This window comes from Bubalus bubalis, chromosome 8 (genome assembly GCF_019923935.1).
Source record: "Bubalus bubalis isolate 160015118507 breed Murrah chromosome 8, NDDB_SH_1, whole genome shotgun sequence".
Classification (NCBI taxonomy): Eukaryota; Metazoa; Chordata; class Mammalia; order Artiodactyla; family Bovidae; genus Bubalus; species Bubalus bubalis.
Window position 1 is genome coordinate 5,261,631 of NC_059164.1, and position 21,269 is coordinate 5,282,899.

The window sequence follows — 21,269 nt, forward strand, 5'->3', positions numbered from 1 at the left end:
TCAATCCAAACAAAGAGGAAAAAGACTTTTAAAAGGAATAAGGAGGGGAGAGAAAGGATAGAAAATTTAAAATAAGATGTCAGAAAAAAAGATTAAACACTTCAGGTTCACAATACATGTGAAGAATTCCTTGACTAATAAACAAAGCCTCATAGGTTAGGTAAAAAGGCAAAGTTCAATGATATTTTTATAAAAGAACTCTGACAATAAAGGTTTGGAGAGAGATGCAAAAGGAGTGTGCAGACACCAAGCAGGCCCTTAATCCCAACCAGAGGGGAGTCAGGCTCAAAAGCAATAAACTCCGTGAGGAAAAATATTGTTTGTTGATAAAACTCTTCCTACCTCTTAACACCATTCATGCACCTTTATGCTGCTGCCAAGTCACATCAGTCGTGTCCGACTCTGTGCGACCCCATAGACGGCAGCCTACCAGGCTCCCCCATCCCTGGGATTCTCCAGGCAAGAATACTGGAGTGGGTTGTCATTTCCTTCTCCAATGCATGAAAGTGAAAAGTGAAAGTGAAGTCGCTCAGTCGGGTCCGACCCTCAGCGACCCCATGGACTGCAGCCTTCCAGGCTCCTCCATCCATGGGATTTTCCAGGCAAGAGTACTGGAGTGGGGTGCCATTGCCTTCTCCAGCTTTATACATGGAGCCAAAAGCATCAAAAATTGATGATTAGAAATGATGAAAGCACCAGCAAAACTGGAAAAGATCCATATTGTCAAGAGCTGATAAAGACTTGGAGAAGAGGTCATTGCACACTTTTCTAGGGGAGAATATACATAAGTGTAGCCTTTCTGGAAGGCAATTTGATCACATCTGCCCCCAAATGACTCCACTTCCAGGCCTCCATACTATGAAAATGAGCTCATGGAAACATTCTAATATATGAAAAAATAACCCCAAATCCATCAGTGGAGAATGGTTAAGTCCATTCCATGGGGTTTTAGCAGTGGTTTTTAAGAATCAATTACATCTGTATATACACTGATGAGGTGAGAGCACCAAGCTCTTCTGCAAGGAGCCAGTTGCGTGATAATTCACGTGTTTCTGGGTAAGTAAAAGGATGCAAAAAAGGTCCTGAAGGACAGTCAATGACAATTAAGACTGCTTACCTCTCTGGAATGGGAATTGGAGGAGGCAGGCGGTTTCCATATCTGACAACAACAATGTATTCTTTTTGTAATTTTTAAAAACTCAAATAGTATTTTTAAGGTATTGAACATGGCTTTATTTTTTTAGATTAGAGGAGCCATTAAGTTTGTTAGTAAGGAAGTGGCAAGGGGTGAGAATTGAAAGCCCCTATTATAAATTCCTTTCAGAAAACATTATTCTATTTCATATGGAAAATGACGCTGAAAAGATGATGGCCGAACAGAAAATAAATCTTTAAAAACCAGGGTGGAAGTTTTGCACATACATTAGATTGCATTAGAAGTAAACCTCTCAGAATCAGAATCTGTAGCAAATAGTCATTCATCCAACTCCAAATTGAGCAAGACTATCAAAATTGCTTTTAAAAGTAGCTGTGAGACAAATACAGATTTCATCTGCATTTTAAGGAACTGAATTGTTCAGAAACTCATTTTACAAAGGAATCTTTGAGCAAGCAACATACATACATGCATGACTACATCAGTGACCGCAGAAGTGGATAAATTCTATTTCTTCAGAGTTTGGGGTGTAGACAATGTCGGGCCCTCACATTTGGAAGAAATGGCATGGCCATACATATGCTTCTGACTCTGTGGGACACTGCAATCTGGAATATATGATAAGCTTCTGGAGACATAATTTCACAAAATATAGAAAATTGCCACAAAACTAAGGCATGATTGCAATTTGAGGGAAATGATGCAGATAAATCTATTTTAATGGATAAGCTTAGTAGATGCAAAATAAATGTGTCAGTAGTTCATTATTTATTCCTCTCAACTGCCCTAAATTAGAATGGGAAATGCACACAATATCCAGTCTACAATTGTACACAGAAATGAAAACAAATGTTTTTCCTAAGCCATTTTACTATTTTGGAAAGACTTAATCCCATTGTATAGTTAATTTCAAAGGCTCTTTTTGACTCTTTCAACTCCACTCCACGATCTATTGTGCATGTTTTCTGTGCCAAACATTACCAACGCTCACTGCTGAACCGATCACAAATTCTCTTTGATCAAGTGAGTCTCTCTGGGCTCGAAGGTATTTTCATTCAGCAAAAAATAGGTTAGTGAGCAGGACAGACAGACCTGCCTTTCCTCACTACCGGACAAAAGGGCAGTGGGAATGAGCCCAGTGCAAAAGGCTGCAATACTTTCCAATTCGGTAACTCTTGGTCTATTGAGCAATGTGATTAAGTAGTTGGCAAGGCTTGTCTTTCTCGAAGCCAACACAACAGACAGATTAAGAAGAGGAGCCTTAACAAAGTGAGAGCAAACACTGACAGCTTCAGACTCTCCCAAGATTCTACCCAAGTTCAGGAATCAATTCATAGATATTTACCTTAAGAAACGGGAAATCCAGTATAGTATTTCCTTTATTGTTTTAAATTTGCTAATTTACATAAAACATAGTACACACTTATCCTGTCCTGGAGAAAATATGACATTTTTTAAAAGCAAAGAAACAAATTCCCTAATGAGATTTGATAAAGTGTTATCTGCTCAAAATAGATGAGCTCCTCCAAGTTTAGTTGTCAACCTGAAACAGAAGAAAACATATTAAATGGACAAAGCTGAATTCTGCATGAGAAGAAAGCCCAACACGTTGTCTAAGGAAACTGTAAAGGTATGTAAAGGTTCAGGGTCAAAAAACTAAACAACTGAGATTGGCTCTTTCAAGCATAAAACTCAAGAATACAAAATTCTGGCTACTGAGATTTAAGAATATTTACTTTTCTTGTCTCTCCTTATTGTTTTCTGTTTTATTTTTCATAAGGATAATCAGAAGCATGCTCAATACATATTAAAACTTTTTCTTTTTTTTCCCTTCCATTTTTCCTTCCTTTTCCCCCTGTTTTCTGTATTTTTTTCTTAAAGTATTAACTGAAACTTTCTGATTAGTATTTGGATACACAGTACTTAATATCCTTTTAAAAGAAACAACTCCAATTCAAAACATTTATCTTTGAAAATATCATCTTGAGACTAGAATAAAAGTTTTCTTCATGAGTCCCAGTGAGAAATTTCCAACTGGAATTCCTGTCATAGATTCTCTCACTTCTTCCCACTAGAGCAATCTTAATTTTTGGAAATGTTTAATGAATATAACATGTTTAATTATTATATGCTCACTGAGGAAAACTGGAAAAGTACAGAATGAGAAGGGAAACAAAACACAGTTCCACAACCCAGAATGTTTAGGACACTCTCTCCATGAGGCACACAGTATAATAAATTTCTATGTAGTTAGAATTATGCTGCAGAAGCAATTAGCACTGAAACTTAACAGTCCACCATAAGTGGACCTCTCCATGCCTACAGACTCTTCAGGGTTGCATTGTACTCCACCGGGTGGATACATCAAACTTTACTCAACCAAGCCCCGATGTTGACCTGTTGTAAAGGACAGGATTGTTAAGTGTTAAGAAAAATTTTATAAGGACAGCAGAGAACTATATGAGCTGAGAAAAAATGGGAGGCGACAACCTTCACAAAGTAACCACAGCACCAGCCCCAGACTGGCACTTTCCTGATTCTAATAAGATACTGAATTGTTTCTCAGAGACAACAGAACAAATCCACAAGTCACGCAGCCAGGGCAAGCAAGAGAGAAAACTTTGACCTTAAATAACTCCCGAAACCAGTCTCTCTCCCCACGGATCAAAGAACACGGCCACCAGAGCCCTTTTGGAAGCGAGGACTCAGCTGTCCAGGAGGTCCAGTGCTGAAGCCGGATCTTCACTTACCTTACCGTGAATGGCCACCCCCACAGCCTTCCCACTGAAACCTTTACCCCACCCCAGCACCTCTGCACACAAGCCCTTCTCCCCTAACTCCTGGAAGTCTGATAGAACCCCAGATCAAGGAGACACATTTGAGCTTCATCCTCTTGCCAGCTGACGTTGAAGTAAAGCTCTTTTCTCTCCTAAAACCTGATGCTGCAGTTCTGGCTTCTGTGTGTGTTGGACAGCGAGCCCTTAGCTCAGTTACAACAGGAGACTGTTGTTACATATTTAGTTTCTTCAACCCATGAGTTAGTGGAGAATGAGTTGTGTTTTCGTGGATCATTACCATGGATTCTCTGGACCCCACCCCAGACCTACTGAACAAAGTGTCTGTGGTTCAACGAGGCCCCATGAGATTCACATTCTTAAAGAAGATTTGCTTAAGGCAACAGAGGAAGTATGTAACTGGATGATGCCAAGTCCCACTTTCAAATGCTATTAACAGCTGCCTTTGGGTAGGATTCTTGAGATCATCCCAGTGGTGATGTTGTTGCCCACTGTATCAGGCTACACATAAGAAATGGGACTAAAGGGACTTGCCTGGTGGTCCAGTGGTGAAGAATCTGTCTTCCAGTCCAAAGGACACAGGTTCAATCCCTGGTTGGGGAACCAAGATCCCACATGCCTTGGATCAACTAAGCCAGTGACCTGCAACTAACAAGCCCAGGCTCTCTAGAGCCCGCGTGCCACAATTAGAGAAGCCTGTGCCCTGCAGGGAAAGGACCCACACGGCACAACTGAGACCCAGTGCAGCCAAACAAGTAATAAGTGCATAAGTATTTTTTAAGAAAGAAAGAAAAGTGATTTGCAGTCTGGAATATCTCAGAGGAAAGCTGGACTGAAATAGAAAGTAGCTATCCTAAAAATGGTTTTTTTTAAATCTAGGAAACTTTATTTCTTTCTTAGTTTTTAAAAATTTTTTACACAATTTTTAAAGATTACTTTCAATTTATACTTGGAAATGAGTTTTTCTATTAGTCAAATTTTTACATCTGTATTCTGTGATTTCTATATTAGCTTTCGGTTCAGAAAGCCTCTTTTCAGACAGAGGTGAGAGACTACAGAGATCTTATCGTTACATTTGTGTTTTGGGTCAGAGAACCCAGCTGCCATGCATCTAGATTCTGTAACCACAGACGTGGTGTCATCTTGACTCAAGTTTGTGCTAGCTTGTTATGCAACAATAGATAAGTAAGACAGACTTTGGCGTCTGGAATTGGATCATAGATGTCATGATGGCTTTGGAAGGAGGGCATGGGAAGGCTGAGAGAATTGGGCGGAGCTTAAGAGAGAAAGACTAAACTACACTGAGCAATGACTATTAGAAACATGGGCTAATAGGGGGCTTACCTCATAGCTCAGTTGGTAAAGAATCCACCTGCAATGAAGGAGACCCGGTTTGATTCCTGGGTTGGGAAGATCCACTGGAGAAGGGATAGGCTACCCACTCCAGCATTCTTGGGATTTCCTTGTGGCTAAGCTGCTAAACAAACTGCCTGCAATGTGGGAGACCTGGGTTCAGTCCCTGGGTTGGAAAGATCCCCTGGAGAAGAAAAAGGCTACCCACTCCAGTATTCTGGCCTGGAGAATTCCATGGACTGTATAGTCCATGGGGTCACAAAGAGTCAGACACGACTGAGAGACTTCACTTCACTTCACTTCAGAAACACGGACTGGACCCTGCTGTTGAGGGCTTGATGGAGGTGAGGAGTGGGTTATTGTGGACTAAAGGAAAGGCATCCCTGTATGTAGGGGCAGAAGGCTTAGCTCCTAACTGTCTCTTATAGTCACAGGGGAAGCAGGACTTATAAGTACTAACTCATCCACGTGGCCAGACAAGGGGCTTCCAGTGAGGTGTGGAAGGTGCTGCCGGGTTTCTGCTCACCGTGGAACACAGGAGGAGAGATGAGTATTGATATCGACAGAACTGTCAGACAAAACAACCAGGGCTAGATGATCCTGAAAATCCTCAACCCCTCCTGGTCGCAAAGATGCCCAAATTAAGGTGTACACTGTTAGAATGTCTCTCAAGGAAAAGCAGAGGGTGTGAACTCAGAAGGATGGAAAATTCAGAACATTTACTCACATGGGAGATCCCAGAGACCCTCCCTGTCCAGCTGGCAGGCTTCTGTCCTCAGTCAACGCTCTGGATCAGGGAGCAGGAAGAGTGATCTGTGGGTACAACTCTTGTCTGATGGGGTGAACCCACCCAAAGCCACAGAAGGCCCATATGGGGTCTGAGAAAAACTACTTTTAGCAGAAACACTGTGAGCTTAGACTCACAGGGACAAAGAATGAAAATGAAGGCAGATGGCAGGCTCCCAGAAAACAGGCTGATGAAACCACTCACCTGCCAGGACCTTCCATGAAAAAGGAAGGATGTGTCAGAAGGCAGAGCCTACAGCCACAGGATCTTGTACTCAGGCCTTGAAACTGAAGCCACTTGCAGCGTCAGTCTGGAGGGATTTCAGACCCACACAGGGTCAGTGATGCCTGCGTGCCTCTCGCATGTCCCCATCTGAAGCAAGGGTGTGCGTAGCTGCTGTCCCACCATAATATGCAGGGTGTGACAGAGCAGACAGCTTGTCACTTTCATTCGTGGGCTCATGGATCAAGAGAAGTTGTGTCCCAGGAACTTTCTTAGAGAACTACAGCTCAGGGGTCACTTCTGGACCTGGACTTGACTCAGGTGGTGAGAGTCTGGACTTTGAGTTGGGCGGCTTTTGATGAGACTTTTCAAGGAGTGACTGTATCTTACAGGTGTCAGGATGGAATCACTGGAGCCAGCAGGTGGATAAATGGACTGCAATTCGGTTTCCATGATCCTGATGTCATTTGTTCACAGTTCAAAAGTGATGGGACGTCAATCACTTCCATGGTTAGTTCAAAAAGGCTGGCTTCCAGCTCACTCACTCACTCTCTCTTGCCCTTACTTGCTCACTCTGGGGTAGCAGCTGCCACGTGTGAGCTGCCCTGTGCAAGACCCACACACCAAGGACAGCGGAGGTCTCCCGTCAGCGGCCAGCAATGAGATGGGGTTTTCTGCCCAAGATCCTGAGAGGAACTGCATCCTGACAATCACATACAAGAACCCGAGTGAAACTCTCCCAGTTGAGCCTGCAGACAAGACCTCAGCCCAAACAAACCCCTTGATGTCAGTCTTGTTAGACACCTCAAACCAGAAAACCCCACCAAGCTGCACTGCATTCCTGGCCAACTGATAGAGAACAAATGTTTCCTGTTTGAAGCTGCTAAGTGTTGGGATCTGGTGAATGTGGCTGTAGATAATTAACAAAGCCTGTAAAATGACATTTCTTTCACACCCGAGTTTGTGACCCAAAATTCAAATACATTACAGTATGCACAATTTTGCTGCTAACCATATGTAGTTATCACTAAAAAATTTGTTAAAAAAAAGACTTATTTGCTTTCGTAGATTCCAGGGTGTCTTTCCTGTAAGTACTAAATTTATTTAAAAACTCAGTGATCCCACTCCTTATTTGAAATTTGCTCAGCTCACCCATGTTTTGGGGTCTGATTAAAATATCTCCTATTTTATTCACTTAAAATACTTTCTATTTAAAAATTTCAGACTCATAAGAAGTTGCAAAAATTGGTACAGAGTTTGTACACTTTCCCAGTTTCTCCTGTGATAATGCTACACATAGTTTAATTCATCACCAACATCAGCTGCTCTAATTTTTAAATAGGAGAACAAGTCTATTTGAACTTTATAAGTCCAAAGTTATAAGTAGGTATTCACCCTACATGGAATGTCTCTCCATCACTGGAGTCTTCCCCTAAATGTGGCTGTAGATCAGCCTTTTTTCTTGTTTACCAGAAATTACTCCAAAGATTGATGGCAACCAATCTCTGTGCATGCCTTACACTAGGCTGTGTGTGTATGATCGGTTGCTTCAGTTGTGTTCAACATTTTGTGACACTATGGACTGCAGCCAGCCAGGCTCCTCTGTCCATGGGATTTCCCAGGCAAGAACACTGGAGTGGGTTGCCATGTCCTTTTCTTCCTGACCCAAGGATCGAACCTGTGTCTCCTGCACTGCAGGTGGATTCTTTACCCACTGAATGACTTGGGAAGCCCAACACTTGTCCCACCATGTTGCCCACATTGAACCACTTTTTACCTAAACCATGGAACATCACAGGGTACAAGCTGATAGGCAGATGATTCTACTGACTCCCAGCCTCGGGTCATCACTGGTCAACTGGTCAGTGGCACTCGACGTGCCTGTCCTCAGCCTCCAACCTGCTCCTGGGTTTCCCCCCACGCCTGTGACCTTCACAGCCAGGGTGCTTCTTGGGGGAAACCAGGCAAGGATGGTGATCCCAGAAGGTTCTCCATCTTGGGGTCTCCGGTTTCTGCACTCTGGGAAAGGAACGCTTCCTAGCTCCACGTCCTGCCAGGCTGAAGCAAGGGAGCATCTTTGCTGCTCTAGGTCAGCGTTTATGCTGAGGTTTTAGAGCAGTTCCCACATTCTTCACAACTTCACTGATTTCAGTCCTCAGCCAGCCCTGGCTTCCCAGCTGCAGATACAGACTCAGGGTGCTTGACACTCAGCAGCCTCTCGTTGCTTTTAGGTACCTTTGTACCCTGAGAAGAGCCCAGCCCCGTAGCGTCTCCATGGGGGTCTGTGCTTTTCAGCATAGGCAGGATTGGTTTAATCATTGGTTATTGTGATAGATCCAACCTCCAGCCCCTCTTCCCTCCTGGGAAATCGGGGGTGGGGTGGGGTGGGAGGTGGAACTGAAAATTCCTACTGTCGAACCACACGGCTGATTCTCCTGGTAACCATCCCCATCCTTGGGTGGAACCCCTAAGGCTCCTTCCCTGAGGGGTTTTCAGGCACTGATCCCAGTGCTGTTATCACTCAGGACAGAAGAGGGGCTTTCGGGAGCTGTGGGCTAGGAAGGGTGCGTGAAGACCAACCACATGTGAGTGACCAGGTGAATGACCATATGTATATGTGTGCTTCTTATAAATCACAATACTGCATGCCCACACCAGCCTCACTAGCTAGCCCTTGTGTTCCCCCCAGAACTGCCTTCCCACAAACTGCCAGTCCTGGACACTGAGGCCCTTTCCAAGGGCCTCTCTTTAGGAAAGGATCCTTCTCTTTAAATTGATCTTTCTTTGTTCAGATGGCTCGACAGCTTCCAAGCCTTGCTGGAGGTTCAGCAATGGGGGACAGGGGGCAGTTTCTTTCCTACCCATGAAGTCCCCCATGCCACGTAAAACATTTAACACCAAATAAAATTGTGTGCCTTTTCTCCCTTTGACCTATTATTACCTTATTTCACAGGCTTATCCACTGAACTTGCATGAGTAGAAGCCAAGTTTCCCTCCCCTACAGACACCAGAGATCTCAGCTGCAGGGACCTGGAGGTCCAGGGTGAAGGATCATGTTCTAAGAAGGTGAGCTCTTGAGACTCCTTGCTCAGACCAGGGTGAAGGTCCACAGAGGTCGAGCTGGGACCCTAGGAAGGGGTCGAATAGGAGTTTCCAGCAAGGTTAGAAGAGTTCTGGGCCAGAGTGAGGACACTTCTTTGGGTGGGGGGAGGTCCCTATGCTTATTAACTGAATTTTTGCCAGAATTGACTTCAGCGGGTGTAAGAGCTGAATAACAAATTTTTAGGGTGTGTTCATGCTCAATTCCTCAGGCATGTCTGACTCTTTGTAACCCCATGCACTGCAGCCCATCAGGCTCCTCTGTCCATGGGATTCTCCCAGCAAGAATACTGGAGTGGGTTGCCACTTCCTTCTCCAGGAGATCTTCCCAACCCAGGGACTGAACCCGCGTCTCTTGTGTCTCCTGCACTGGCGGGCACATTCTTTACCACTAGTGCCACCTGCTGCTGCTGCTGCTAAGTCGCTTCAGTCGTGTCCGACTCTGTGCGACCCCATAGACGGCAGCCCACCAGTCTCTCCCGTCCCTGGGATTCTCCAGGCAAGAACACTGGAGTGGGCTACCATTTCCTTCTCCAATTCATGAAAGTGAAAAGTGAAAGGGAAGTCGCTCAGTAGCGTCCGACTCTTCGCGACCCCATGGACTGCAGCCTATCAGGCTCCTCCGTCCATGGAATTTTCCAGACAAGAGTACTGGAGTGGGGTGCCATCGCCTTCTCCGAGTGCCACCTATTGAACATCAAACTATAAGCTCATGTGTAAGAACACGTTTACCTGCTGACAAGCCTGTTTCCAGCCTTAACTTGCTAAGTCAGCGGGTCAGTTTTCACTGCCGCAGAGCTCCATTTTCCCCTGTGTCAGTGGGGCGCTGGGCTAGGGGTGCAGAAACGCGCTCTCCAAGCATGCGCTGGGAGACCCTGTCCTGGAAGCAAGGGGTGGACAGCTGCACTCTCTGCCTTCACCACTAGGGGGGGCGCATGCCTTGCTTTGCCTGGGGCTTCAGCAGTTCCCTGGAGGTGGCTGTGTTTGGCCTTTTTAAATTTTTTTTTTTTTTTAATTTCATTTAGTGAGCTCTTTATTTTTAAATTTTTATTGGAGTATGGTTGTTTTACAATGTCATGTTAGTTTTTGCTGTACAGCAAAGTGAATCAGTTATACATATACATATATCCATTCTTTTTCAGGTTCTTTTTCCATATAGGACATTATAGTGAACTGAGCAGAGCTCCCCGTGCTATACAGCAGGTTCTTAACAGTTACCTAATCTTCATATAGCAGTGTGTATATGTCAGTCTCAATCTCATTTACTCTGTGCTCCCTCTTTTCCCCTTTGGTAACCGTAAGTTTATTTTCTAAGTCTGTGAGTCTGTTTCTGTCTTGTAAACAAGTTCTTATCATTTTTTTAAGATACCACACATAAGTGATGATATCATAAGATATTTGTCTTTCTCAGCCTTTTGAATTTTGGTACCATTTTACCTTAAAATTCCAATTTAGATGTTAGAGAATGTTTAGCTAATTTGCCACAAAGCTCAAACTTTTAGTTTCTTCACTTTTGTATTTAAATTAAAATATTACGCTTAATGGAGCAGCTTTTAAAAATGCTTTGGCCTATAGTGTTGCTGGGAGGTTTCCAGCTAAATTGCTTTACTGGCACTCACTCCTGTGTACACGGGAAAGTGAAAGTCAAAGTCACTCAGTCGTGTCTGACTCTTTGCAATGCCATGGATGTCCATGGAATTTTCTAGGCCAGAATACTGGAGTGGGTAGCCTTTCCCCTTCTCCAGGGGATCTTCCCAACCCAGGGATCGAGCTCAGGTCTCCCACATTGCAGGCGGATTCTTTACCAGGTGGGACACAAGGGAAGCCTGAGGATACTGGAGTGGGTAGCCTGTCCTTCTACAGGGGATGTTCCTGACCCAGGAAGGGCCTTAAATTCCCTCTAAGGGACCTGTCCTTTCCAGGGCCAACCAGACATGTGAACTGGTGGATGTACATGGTGGTGGGCTGGTCCTTGGTCCTTCCAAGCCTCCGTGTTTTCTGGTTTCAAGTCATCAGCACAGACTAAACACACAGGGAATGGTTCCCTGGGAGGGCGCTTTGCACCTGTTCCCTTGACATAGTGTTCACTGAAAGGACTGATGCTGAGGCTGAAACTCCAACACCTTGACCAGCTAATGCGAACAGCTAACTCATTGGAAAAGACCCTCATGCTGGGGAAGACTGAGGGCTGCAGCAGAAGGGGATGACAAAGTATGAGATGGTTGGGTGGCATCACCAACTCAATGAACATGAATTTGAGCAAACTCCGGGAGATAATGAAGGACAGGGAAGCCTGGCGTGCTTCAGTCCATGGGGTCACAGAGTCGGACATGACTGAGGGACTGAACAACAACCCTTGATACAGAGCATCTTCCTGAATCCTTCCCTCTGCTCTCAGAACAAGCACTTTCAATCTCTGTTGTAACAGAAGAGGCAGTCAGAGTTCCTGATTAAGGGGTCTCCTTCAGCCCCCAGCACACACAGAGCCCTTGACTTTGTCCACGTGCAGCAGGGCCACAGAGAGGCCTGGACCCTTGGGAGGCTGTTGCTGGCTGACGTGGTCACAGGCCATGCTTGAAGGACCCTGATTCTCAGGTGGAACCTTCTAGATCTGCACCCTGTCTCACCCCTGGAGATAGGCATTCGCCATTGATGGAAGAGCTGGATGGTTCAAGTCAGCTCCTATTTTCTGACAGGACTTTCTTAGTCAAAGTCCAGGGAGCCAGCGAGCAAAGCACCACACAAATCCCTCCTGGAGGCTGGGGCAGCATGGCGTGTGGATGTGTGGAAATCACTTTCACAAGGAACATTTCTCTAACTGCAAAAGGAAGTGAGGCAAGCAGTTTATTGGGGAGAAGCAGAAGCAAGAGGAAAGTGATTTGCCTTTTTTTCCTCTTTTTCTCCTGGGAGGAGAGTGATCCTGCAAGAATCTACCAGCAGGGCGTCAGACTCCTTCCCTATTTGCTGGAAATCCCACCCTCCGAGGCTTCTCAGCAGTTCCTGCAGGTCACCGCTGCCTGGAGGGGACTGGCGGTCAAGGGAGCAGAGGGCCTGGGGCACAGACCCAGGGGAAGTGCGGTGAAAGTCTGGGAGGTGCGGGGAGCATCAGGGAAGAGCAGTCCCACCCCGGAGACACCTTGAAGGGCCAGTGAACCTGCTGTACTGAAGGCACATGGCCTCGGGCAAATGCTATCTCCCTGCTGGCAGAGTGGAAGCCTCGGTCCCCAAGTGGAAGTGAAAGTTGCTCCGTAATTTGAATATCGAGGGCAGCCTCCAGGATTCAGTACCCCAGGCAGGCTTCCTCAGGAACAAGCTGGGAACCCACGGTTGTTTTCGGAGGCGGGAGGAAGGGCGTTTGTGGGGTATTGATGCTGACAGTGGCTGCGGGACTCCAGGGCAGGGAGGCCGTTTTGTCCCCCATCCCTTGCAGCCAGAACTCTGGCCTCACCACCTTCTCTGAGTTCCAAAGGGCAGGACAGCAGCTCCACAAAGGAGAAGCAGCCACGAAACCACCTGAGGCAGAGGCGCAGCCACATTAGAAGAGGCGCCACCTAGGGCCCTGCACACACCTTCAGCTTCTCGGCAACCCCACCCTTTTGAAACTGCAGAATAAAAAGGACTACAAGACAGTCACATCCTCTGGCCCGACTATATAACCTTCCCCTACTCACCGGGGAGGGGGGCACAGTTCTTGAGGCGCAGGCCTGCTGTGTTCCCCCTTTGCCTGGCTGAGTAATGAAGGCCCTCTATCTTTCTCCTCCATGACTCCATGGAGTCATTTTTGGTGCAGAGAGAGCCGAGATCCTGGCAACAGTGCTGCTCTGCTCCAGCTCAGCAGAGCTGCCCCACGATGCACAAGGCAAAGCTCTCCTGTCTGCTCTGTCCAGTGTGGCAGCCACAGCCCCACGCGGCTCATGGCACTCTTAGAATGAGGCTGCTGCGGCGGGCAGGCTGAATTTTCTCATTTATTTAGTTTTGATGACTTTAAGTTTAGATCACTCGCTGTTGAGTTCAATTCAGTTCAGTCCCTCAGTCATGTCCGACTCTTTGCGACCCCATGGCCTGCAGCACGCCAGTCCTCCCTGTCCATCACCAACTCCTGGAATTTACCCAAACCCATGTCCACTGAGTCGGTGATGCCATCCAACCATCTTATCCTCTGTCATCCCCTTCTCCTCCTGCCCTACAGTCTTTCCCAGCATCAGGGTCTTTTCCAATGAGTCAGTTCTTCACATCAGGTGGCCAAAGTATTGGAGTTTCAGCTTCAGTATCAGTCCTTCCAATGAATACCCAGGACTGATCTCCTTTAGGATGGACTGGTTGGATCTCCTTGCAGTCCAAGGGACTCTCAAGAGTCGTCTCCAACACCACAGTTCAAAAGCATCAATTCTTCAGCGCTCAGCTTTCTTTATAGTCCAACTCTCACATCCATACGTGACCACTGGAAAAGCCATAACCTTGACTAGATGGACCTTTGTTGACAAGGTAATGTCTCTTCTTTTTAATATGCTATCTAGGTTGGTCATAACTTTCCTTCCAAGGAGTAAGCGTCTTTTAATTTTATGGCTGAAATCACCATCTGCAGTGATTTTGGACCCCCAAAAATAAAGTCTCTGTTTCCACTGTTTCCCCATCTATTTGCCATGAAGTGATGGGACTGGATGCCATGATCTTCGTTTTCTGAATGTTGTGGCTAGTGGCCTTTGTGTGGATCAGCATCGCTCTTTGCATAAGTCCTATTTGCGGATGAAAACAAATGCTCTGTCCTGGAATTTCCATGCTGCAGGTGTGAGAACGGGTGCCCCGTTTCTCGAAGCAAACAGGCAAGAAGCAGAATTGGTCTTTGCTGCTGTGAGGCACAGCATGGGCTGGGTGTGCACCCAGAGTGTGTTGGAGTGACCAGGTAATCCTCAGGGTAAGACACTGCTATTGTTTTCCTTTTTGGTTAACACGATTCTGTTGCACACGAGTTCCGGTCCAGATCACTGGGAGTCTGAGCTGCCCCATGGCCCCATAAATGTGGGCTGACCCCCCCAGCTGGGGGTGCAAGGTGAGAGTGGGGACCATTTAAGCCTCTTTGACATTGTCTCAAGGGTATGGCCTTTGTTGCAGTATTGCTGTCCGCACGGCCCTGTAGTCTTATGCTTTTTCCATGTGTGTGACCCAGAGAAGTGTTCATTCAGTGACTGTGGCTCTTGCGTGAAATGGGCGGGCGTTAGGAAGTGTGCCTCAGGGTGACTCCCTGTGACCTTGAAGAAGTCATTCTGTGTCCTGGGCACTGGTTTCACTACCTGAAGCGGCTGTTCACTCCCATCCCCACCCTTCCTCTAAAAGCCCGGCTGTCCCTTGACAGCCGGGTGTTCCAGGACCAGGATGGGGTCTCATTTCCTGCTTCTCCCCCCAGGCCCTTGCTTAGCCTTGATGCTGAGAAGGCCCTTCTCCAGCTCAGTGTGCATGCCGCTCTTCCTGCTGGACTCCCCGGGTGGCTGGCCCTCAGGACCACAGAAGCTGCAGAGCCCCCAAAGCCCTCCTGGGACCCTCTGGCTAAAATCAATGGCATTGTTGTTGTTCAATTGTGTCTGACTCTTTGTGACCCCATGGACTGCAGCATGACAGGCTTCCCTGTCCTTCACCATCTCCCGGAGTTTGTTCAAATTCATGTCCATTGAATCGGTGATGGTGTCCAACCATCTCATCCTCTGTCACCCCCTTCTCTTCCTCCCCTCAATCTTTCCCAGCATTTTCCAGTGAGCTTGCTCTTACCATCAGGTGGCCAAAGAATTAGAGCTTCAGCTTCAGCATCAGTCCTTCCAGTGAATAGTCAGGATTGATTTCCTTTAGGATTTACTGGTTTGATCTCTTTGCTTCCAAGGGACTCTCAGGACTCTTCTCCAGCACCACAGTTCAAAAGCATCAATTCTTTGATGCTCAGCCTTCTTTACGGTCCAACTCTCACATCTGTACATGACTATTGGAAAAACCACAGCTTTGACTATATGAACCTTTGTCAGCAAAGTGATGTCTCTGCTTTTTAATATTCCCTCTAGGTTTGTCATAGCTTTTCTTCCAAGGAGCAAGCGTCTTTTAATTTCATGGCTGCAGTCACCATCTGCAGTGACTTTGGAGCCCAGAAACATAAAGTCTGTTAATGGCATGGCTGTCCCCAAACGTGTTTCCAGGTTCAGGCCTCTGGTGGGCTGGTGCTCACTATCCCTCTGGCCCAAATTTCCCTGGGCCAACCTTCTTCACCCAAATACCTCCTTCTGTCTTTCCACTCAAGTCTGTCCTTCCTGGTTTTCTGTCTGTGGGATCTGTTTCTGATGGAAGGGGCTGACATGTGCAACAGTGAGTGGGTTTGTCTGTCTCTTCTTGTGGTTCTAGGGCATGTTTGGGTGCTCTGTTGTTAGGCACACGCATGTTAAGAATTGCTATGTTCTCCCAGAGAACGGGCCCCTTTGTCATCAGGCAAAGTCCCTCTATCCTGGATAACCTCCCTGGCTCTGAAGTCTGCTGTGTCTAAACTTACAACAACTCCTGCTTTCTCCTGACTGGTATTAGCAAAGGTTGCCCTTCTTCATCTCTTCAATCTATGTGTGCTCAGTCGCTGAGTGGCATCCAGCTCTTTGCAACCCCATGGACTGTAGCCGAATTGTCCAGGCAAGAATACTGGAGTGGGTTGCCATTTCCTTCTCCCGGAAATCTTCCTGACCCAGGGATCAAACCTACATTTCCTGTGTCTCCTGCATTGCAGGCAGATTCTGTACAGTCTGAGCTACCAGGGAAGCCCCACATGTCTTACATTTAAAGTGACTTCTTCATGGACCACGTGTAGTTGGGTCTTGTCTGTAGATCCACTCTGACAGTGTCTATGTTTCAAGTGGTGCATTTAGACCAATGATGTTTAAAATGAAGACTGATACAGCTGGATTGGAAGCCACCACACTCGTTACTATTTTCTCTTCTTACCCCCTTTTGTTTGCTTGTTTTCACTGTCTTCCACTTGTCCTGACTTCTCTAGTTTTAATTGTTTTGTAAACAGGTTCCTGTCTCCTCTCTCTCTGCCTCTGGCTCAGACTAGCTGTGTCTGGTGGAGCCTGGCTACCCAGTCTCTCAACCCTCCTCCTCCCCATCACCTGTGTCCCCCAGGACTGCCCAGCCTATCCCCTGGATGCGGCGCCCTGCCAGGGTCTGACCACCAGGACCCACAGGAGAGGGCCCTCCTGGAGACCTCGGGAGCCTGAGGCCTGTGTCCCATTGTCTCCTGTCTTTCTCTGGGGAGACAATGCTGGCCCTGAAGTATGTGGAAAGATGGGAGGGGGGTTCAGGAGGAAGAGCCCTGCCCGGGGGTGGGGGGTCCAGGCCATCATCTCGGTGGGATAAGACTTCACAGACCCCAAGGAGCAGGGGACAAGTGTCCATCCTATATGCCATGTGCCCTCTAGGGCCTCACCCCAAACTTGGAGTGGAAGTTTGGGGATGCTGAGTCAAGACCTCAGCCTCATAGTCCAATGGAGGAGGCAGCCACTTAACAGAGCACCATGTGAGGCCTGAGACAGACTTAGACAGCTCGGAAGCCTGGAGATCTGGCCTTGAGACAGCTCCAAAGATTAGTTAAGAACAAAGGTTCAGCCTTGTTACATGCCTAGCTCAGCAGCTGGCATGGCTTGGGGAGCATTCCAGGGCCTGCGGGCTCATCATGGTGCCAGGCTGCCCAAGGTTAGAAGGAGCCTGGAGCAATGTGGAGAATCAGGTCCTGATCAGACCAGATGACATCTGCAAGGGGTGAACTTGGACCCCAAACTAGGCTCCCTGACTCCAAGGCTCCTTGGACCCCAAATTAGGCTCCCTGACTCCAAGGCTCACAGACCCTCAAGCACATGGTTGTTGTTCAGCCACTAAGTCGAGTCTGATTCTTCTGTGACCCCATGGACTGTAGCCCGCCAGGTTCCTCTGTCCATGGGATTCTCCAGGCAAGAATACTAGGGTGGGTTGCCATGCCCTCCTCCAGGGGATCTTCCCAACCCAGGGATCGAACCTGCAGCTCCTACACTGCAGGTGGTTTCGTTACCACTGAACCACCAGGGGGGCCCCCCAAGAATATACTCTACCTATTTTATTTTTGAACAGTAACACATGATTGTTTTCCTGTAGGATGGTATAAAGGCAGCTTCAAAGAATCGTGATGCTTTAAGGAGTGGGATCTGGGTGTGGGAAGGGGAGCCAAGCCGGTTTTGTGAAGGGCAGTGCCCAGGAGGGAGGAGGGCCCTGAAAGGGGAATCAAACCAAGGGCCCGAGACCACATGCACTCCTCACGGTGGGGCCTCGGCCCGCCCTTGCCCACAGGAAGCAGGAGGGAGGAAGCTGACAGGGACGCAGCGGCAGGTGCGGGGAGCAGAGGCAAGGTGCCCGGAGGCCTGGAGTCCCGCCGTGGCATCTCTCCAAGAGGGAGCAAGGCTTTGAGTGGGGCAGGCACTGCTGCAGTGCCTTCGGGGGCCAGAGACCCTGGGAGTGGGCACGGGAAGCCCTGGATCAGGCAGAACAGAGGGAGGGAGGCCGGAATCATGCAGGGAGAAAGAAAGTATCTTTGGACAATTCACACACTCAACGTCACATCTAGTTGGTTTGACAAAACATGGGAAAGAAGAAGTGAAATTTGTCAACTGCACCGAGATCCAGGCAGTTCACTTCAGGGGACAGCTTTGGTACCAAATTATCCTTGTTATGCAAATCTCCTCCCCAAGCGGCCAGCCTCCAGTTGTGCCTGGGGACTGCGGGGGCCACATCTGCTTCCCGTCCTGCGATCCCCGTAGCCACAGCCCACCTGCTGGGCCGGCACAGCACCCCGCTGCCAGGGAGGGGGCGCGGGCGGCCTGTGTTGGGGGAGCGGGGTGGGGGGTGCCGAGAGCAGACATCACACAGGGATCATGCCTTGTTCCTGTCCTTGGCTTTGCCAAAAAGCGGAAAAAGCGAGGGGACTTCACACTGAGGTTTTCACCTTCCTCCTTAGGAAAAAACAGCCCAGAACTTGGCATGTTTTGAAGCATCTGGTCCCAGCTGAGGCCTGAGGTCCGGGCTGCACCAAGTTCCCCATTTCCTTCCTGCCAGCATCAGCCTCAGGGGTCCCCAGCCCATCCCCGCCTCCTGCATCTCCCTCCCCGGGCCCCCTGCCAACTGCCACGGCCAGTGTCCGGGTGCTCAGCTGGCAGCTTCTTTACAGCCCGCTCCTGGTCTCAGCTGCTTTACTGGGCCTGCTTTTCGGCCTCTCCTTCGTGGAGGGAGTTTGGGTGCCGGGCTCCGCGGGCTTCCCTCCTGTCTGGGACCATGGCCCTCTTCTCCGTGGGAACAGAGCTCTGCCGCCCTCCCAGCTCGCTCTGCCCTCGGGCGCCTCGTGGGTCCATCCTGCTTTCTCGCTCTTGACCACCTGACTCTCAAACTGTGACCTGTCTTCACAGCTGACCCATTCTCGTCACCTAGTGCCTCCCCAGCTTCCCTGCTCAATCCCTCTGCCCAGCCCACGCTGCCCCTGCCCCTCACTAACCGCTCACACAGGACCTGAGATCTGGGCTCAGCACCTCACAAGTGCTCCGCACACAATCATCTCAGTCATCTTCAGTAGACAATTACATGCGTCCATGTTTACTGACCCGCATCCCAGTCTGCCGGTTGCTGTCACAAAACGCCAGATACCGGGTGGCTTGTGAACAACAGAACTTTATTTCCCACAGTTCCGGAAGCTGGAAGTCTTGAGGTCAGGGCCAGGTGAGGCCCCCTCCCGGTGGTGGATTTCTCACTGTCCTCACAGGAGACAAGGGTGAGGGAGCTCCTGGAAGCCTCTTTATTAGGACACCAGTCCCAGCAGGTGGCGCTAGTGGCAAAGAACCAGCCTGCCAACGCAGGAGACCTGAGATGTGGGTTCCATCCCCGGATTGGGAAGATGCCCTGGAGGAGGGCGTGGGAACATACTCCAGTATTCTTGCCTGGAGAATCCCATGGATAGAGGAATCTGGCGGGCTACAGTCCATGGGGTTTTAAAGAGTCGGACACGACTGAAGTGACTTAGTACACAGCAATCCCACCACAAGGACTCCATCCTGACTCAGTCACCTGCCAAACGTCCACCTCCAAATACCTTTGGGAGGCAGGATTTCCACATATGATTTCTGGGGAGACACAAACATTCAGACCATACCAAGCACCTACTATGTGCCAGGTAACTCTTCTTGACACTGAAGATATGGCAGAAAAAAAAAAAAAAAAAAAAAAAAAACCCTGCTCCTGGAGACCACACCCCAGTAAGAGAGAGTCAAGTCCTCTGCAGCCCGCTGCTGGAAGGTTATGCCTTTTCCCCCTTGCCAGGCCTCCTGCCGGCTCCTCTCGTCGCTCGCCTGCTTCTCATCACGCCACTCTCTTCTCTGCCTCTGGTGGCTCCCCTGCACCTGCTTCTCTCCTCTTCACACTCCTCTGGCTGCAGGAACTGAGCTTGCTTTCTCTTGCTTTCCTGGGCTCTGCTGCCTGCAGGATGAGGGTTCTGCTCCCCCTCCCCTTTCCTGCAGGGTGCGGGCTCAGCCCCCTCAGGTGGTGCCTGAGTTTAAATCCTACCTGCATCCGGCGGGGCAAGTCTGCCTGGAGTCAGCAAGCCCACCGTGGTCAGGCACTGAAGCTGGTTCCTCTAATCTAGGTTTCACAGGTAGCACAGCTAGTATTTTGGTTTTCCACTCTCTGACTCTCTTGTCATGGCAAACCCACTGCAGTGTTCTTGCCTGGAGAATCTCATGGACAGAGGAGCCTGGCGGGCTGCAGTCCATAATATCACAGAGTTGGACATGACTGAAGTGACTTAGCACACGTGCATGAATTGTTTTAAATTTAAGAGGGGAAGAGAGAGACATTATTAATTTTGAATAATTATTAATTTCATTAATAATCAATTATTAGGTTTCTTCCTCTGTCAAAAAAGAGAGGGAGGTGGCAGGGCTGGAGGAGAGGGTTAAGGTTGTATCTGCCTTGATGGGGACCAGGTGGGTGGGGTCAGCTTATCTGGACTTGAGGAACTGGTCCCATATGAGGCAGGTAGACTCCACCCAGACCTCCTGCTCCAGAAAGGTCAGGAGTGGGTCTCTGGAAACTCCATGTATGAGAACCAGCCAGGTGATTCTGAGCTGCATTTGAGAACCAGGGTCATGGGGGATTTCTGGATGCCCCAGGGCCCGGGGAAGGTGGTGTGGGTGAGGAAATCTGGAGGTGGTCTTGAGCTGGGAGCTGGGAGCTGGGAATTTGGGTTAATGCTGGAAGAGGCCAATGGGAGGACAGGAGCCTGGCCATGAGGCCGAAGTGCTATTCTAGGAGCCGAGCGGCTCCATCTCCCCCTCGTCAGAGGTCGCAAGGGCCAGGCTCTTGGGGAAGGCAGAGAAGATCCAGGCTGCGTCGGCCGCACCTGAGCTCCAGCCCTGCCTGGCAGCTGTGCTGGGCTGCTCTCTGGGTTCCAGTGCAGAGAAAGACCAGTGGGGTTCAGAGTGATGCCTGGGCTTCTGAGCAACAGGGGACCCCTGCCTTGGTGGTCTGAGCACTTCTTCCAAGTCTTGTACTGATTGTCTAGCTCCTAGATGTCTGTTTCGAGCCCTGCTCAGGATTTGGAGTTGAGAGGCTGGCCATATGAAAAAAATGAGACTTTTGGCAACAGCTGAGCAATCCTGTTCCTTAGAGTGCACGTACTTTTAGGGGAAATGCAGAACTTCACCAAGGAGTCACAAAACCTCCAAGATGTTTTATTTTGATAGAAAATATGACCAATTAATTGGAAATGTGATCAGAAATTGTTGGCACCTGAGCCCCCAATTCTGATGTTTAGCTCCTCAGA

At 48.5% G+C, this 21,269-nt stretch overlaps 1 protein-coding gene across 3 annotated transcripts in view; it reads right to left on the bottom strand.

Moving 5' to 3' along the window:
- Positions 1-2,530: 2,530 nt before the first annotated feature.
- The window catches only part of IKZF1 (IKAROS family zinc finger 1), a 119,475-nt gene continuing 100,736 nt past the window's right edge, over positions 2,531-21,269 (bottom strand). The window contains exons 9-10 of one of the 3 annotated variants that reach the window (XR_006552608.2): positions 6,296-7,016; positions 2,531-2,699 (exon numbers count right to left, since the gene is read on the bottom strand). Coding sequence is in view for 1 of the 3 variants with exons in the window: in XM_044946405.2 (XP_044802340.1) it covers positions 6,883-7,016 (134 nt within the window). In the remaining 2 variants the exon portion in view is untranslated. Of the gene's footprint in view, positions 2,700-5,562; positions 7,017-21,269 lie in introns of those variants that run through there. The other 2 variants (XR_006552607.2, XM_044946405.2) reach the window with 2 other exon arrangements.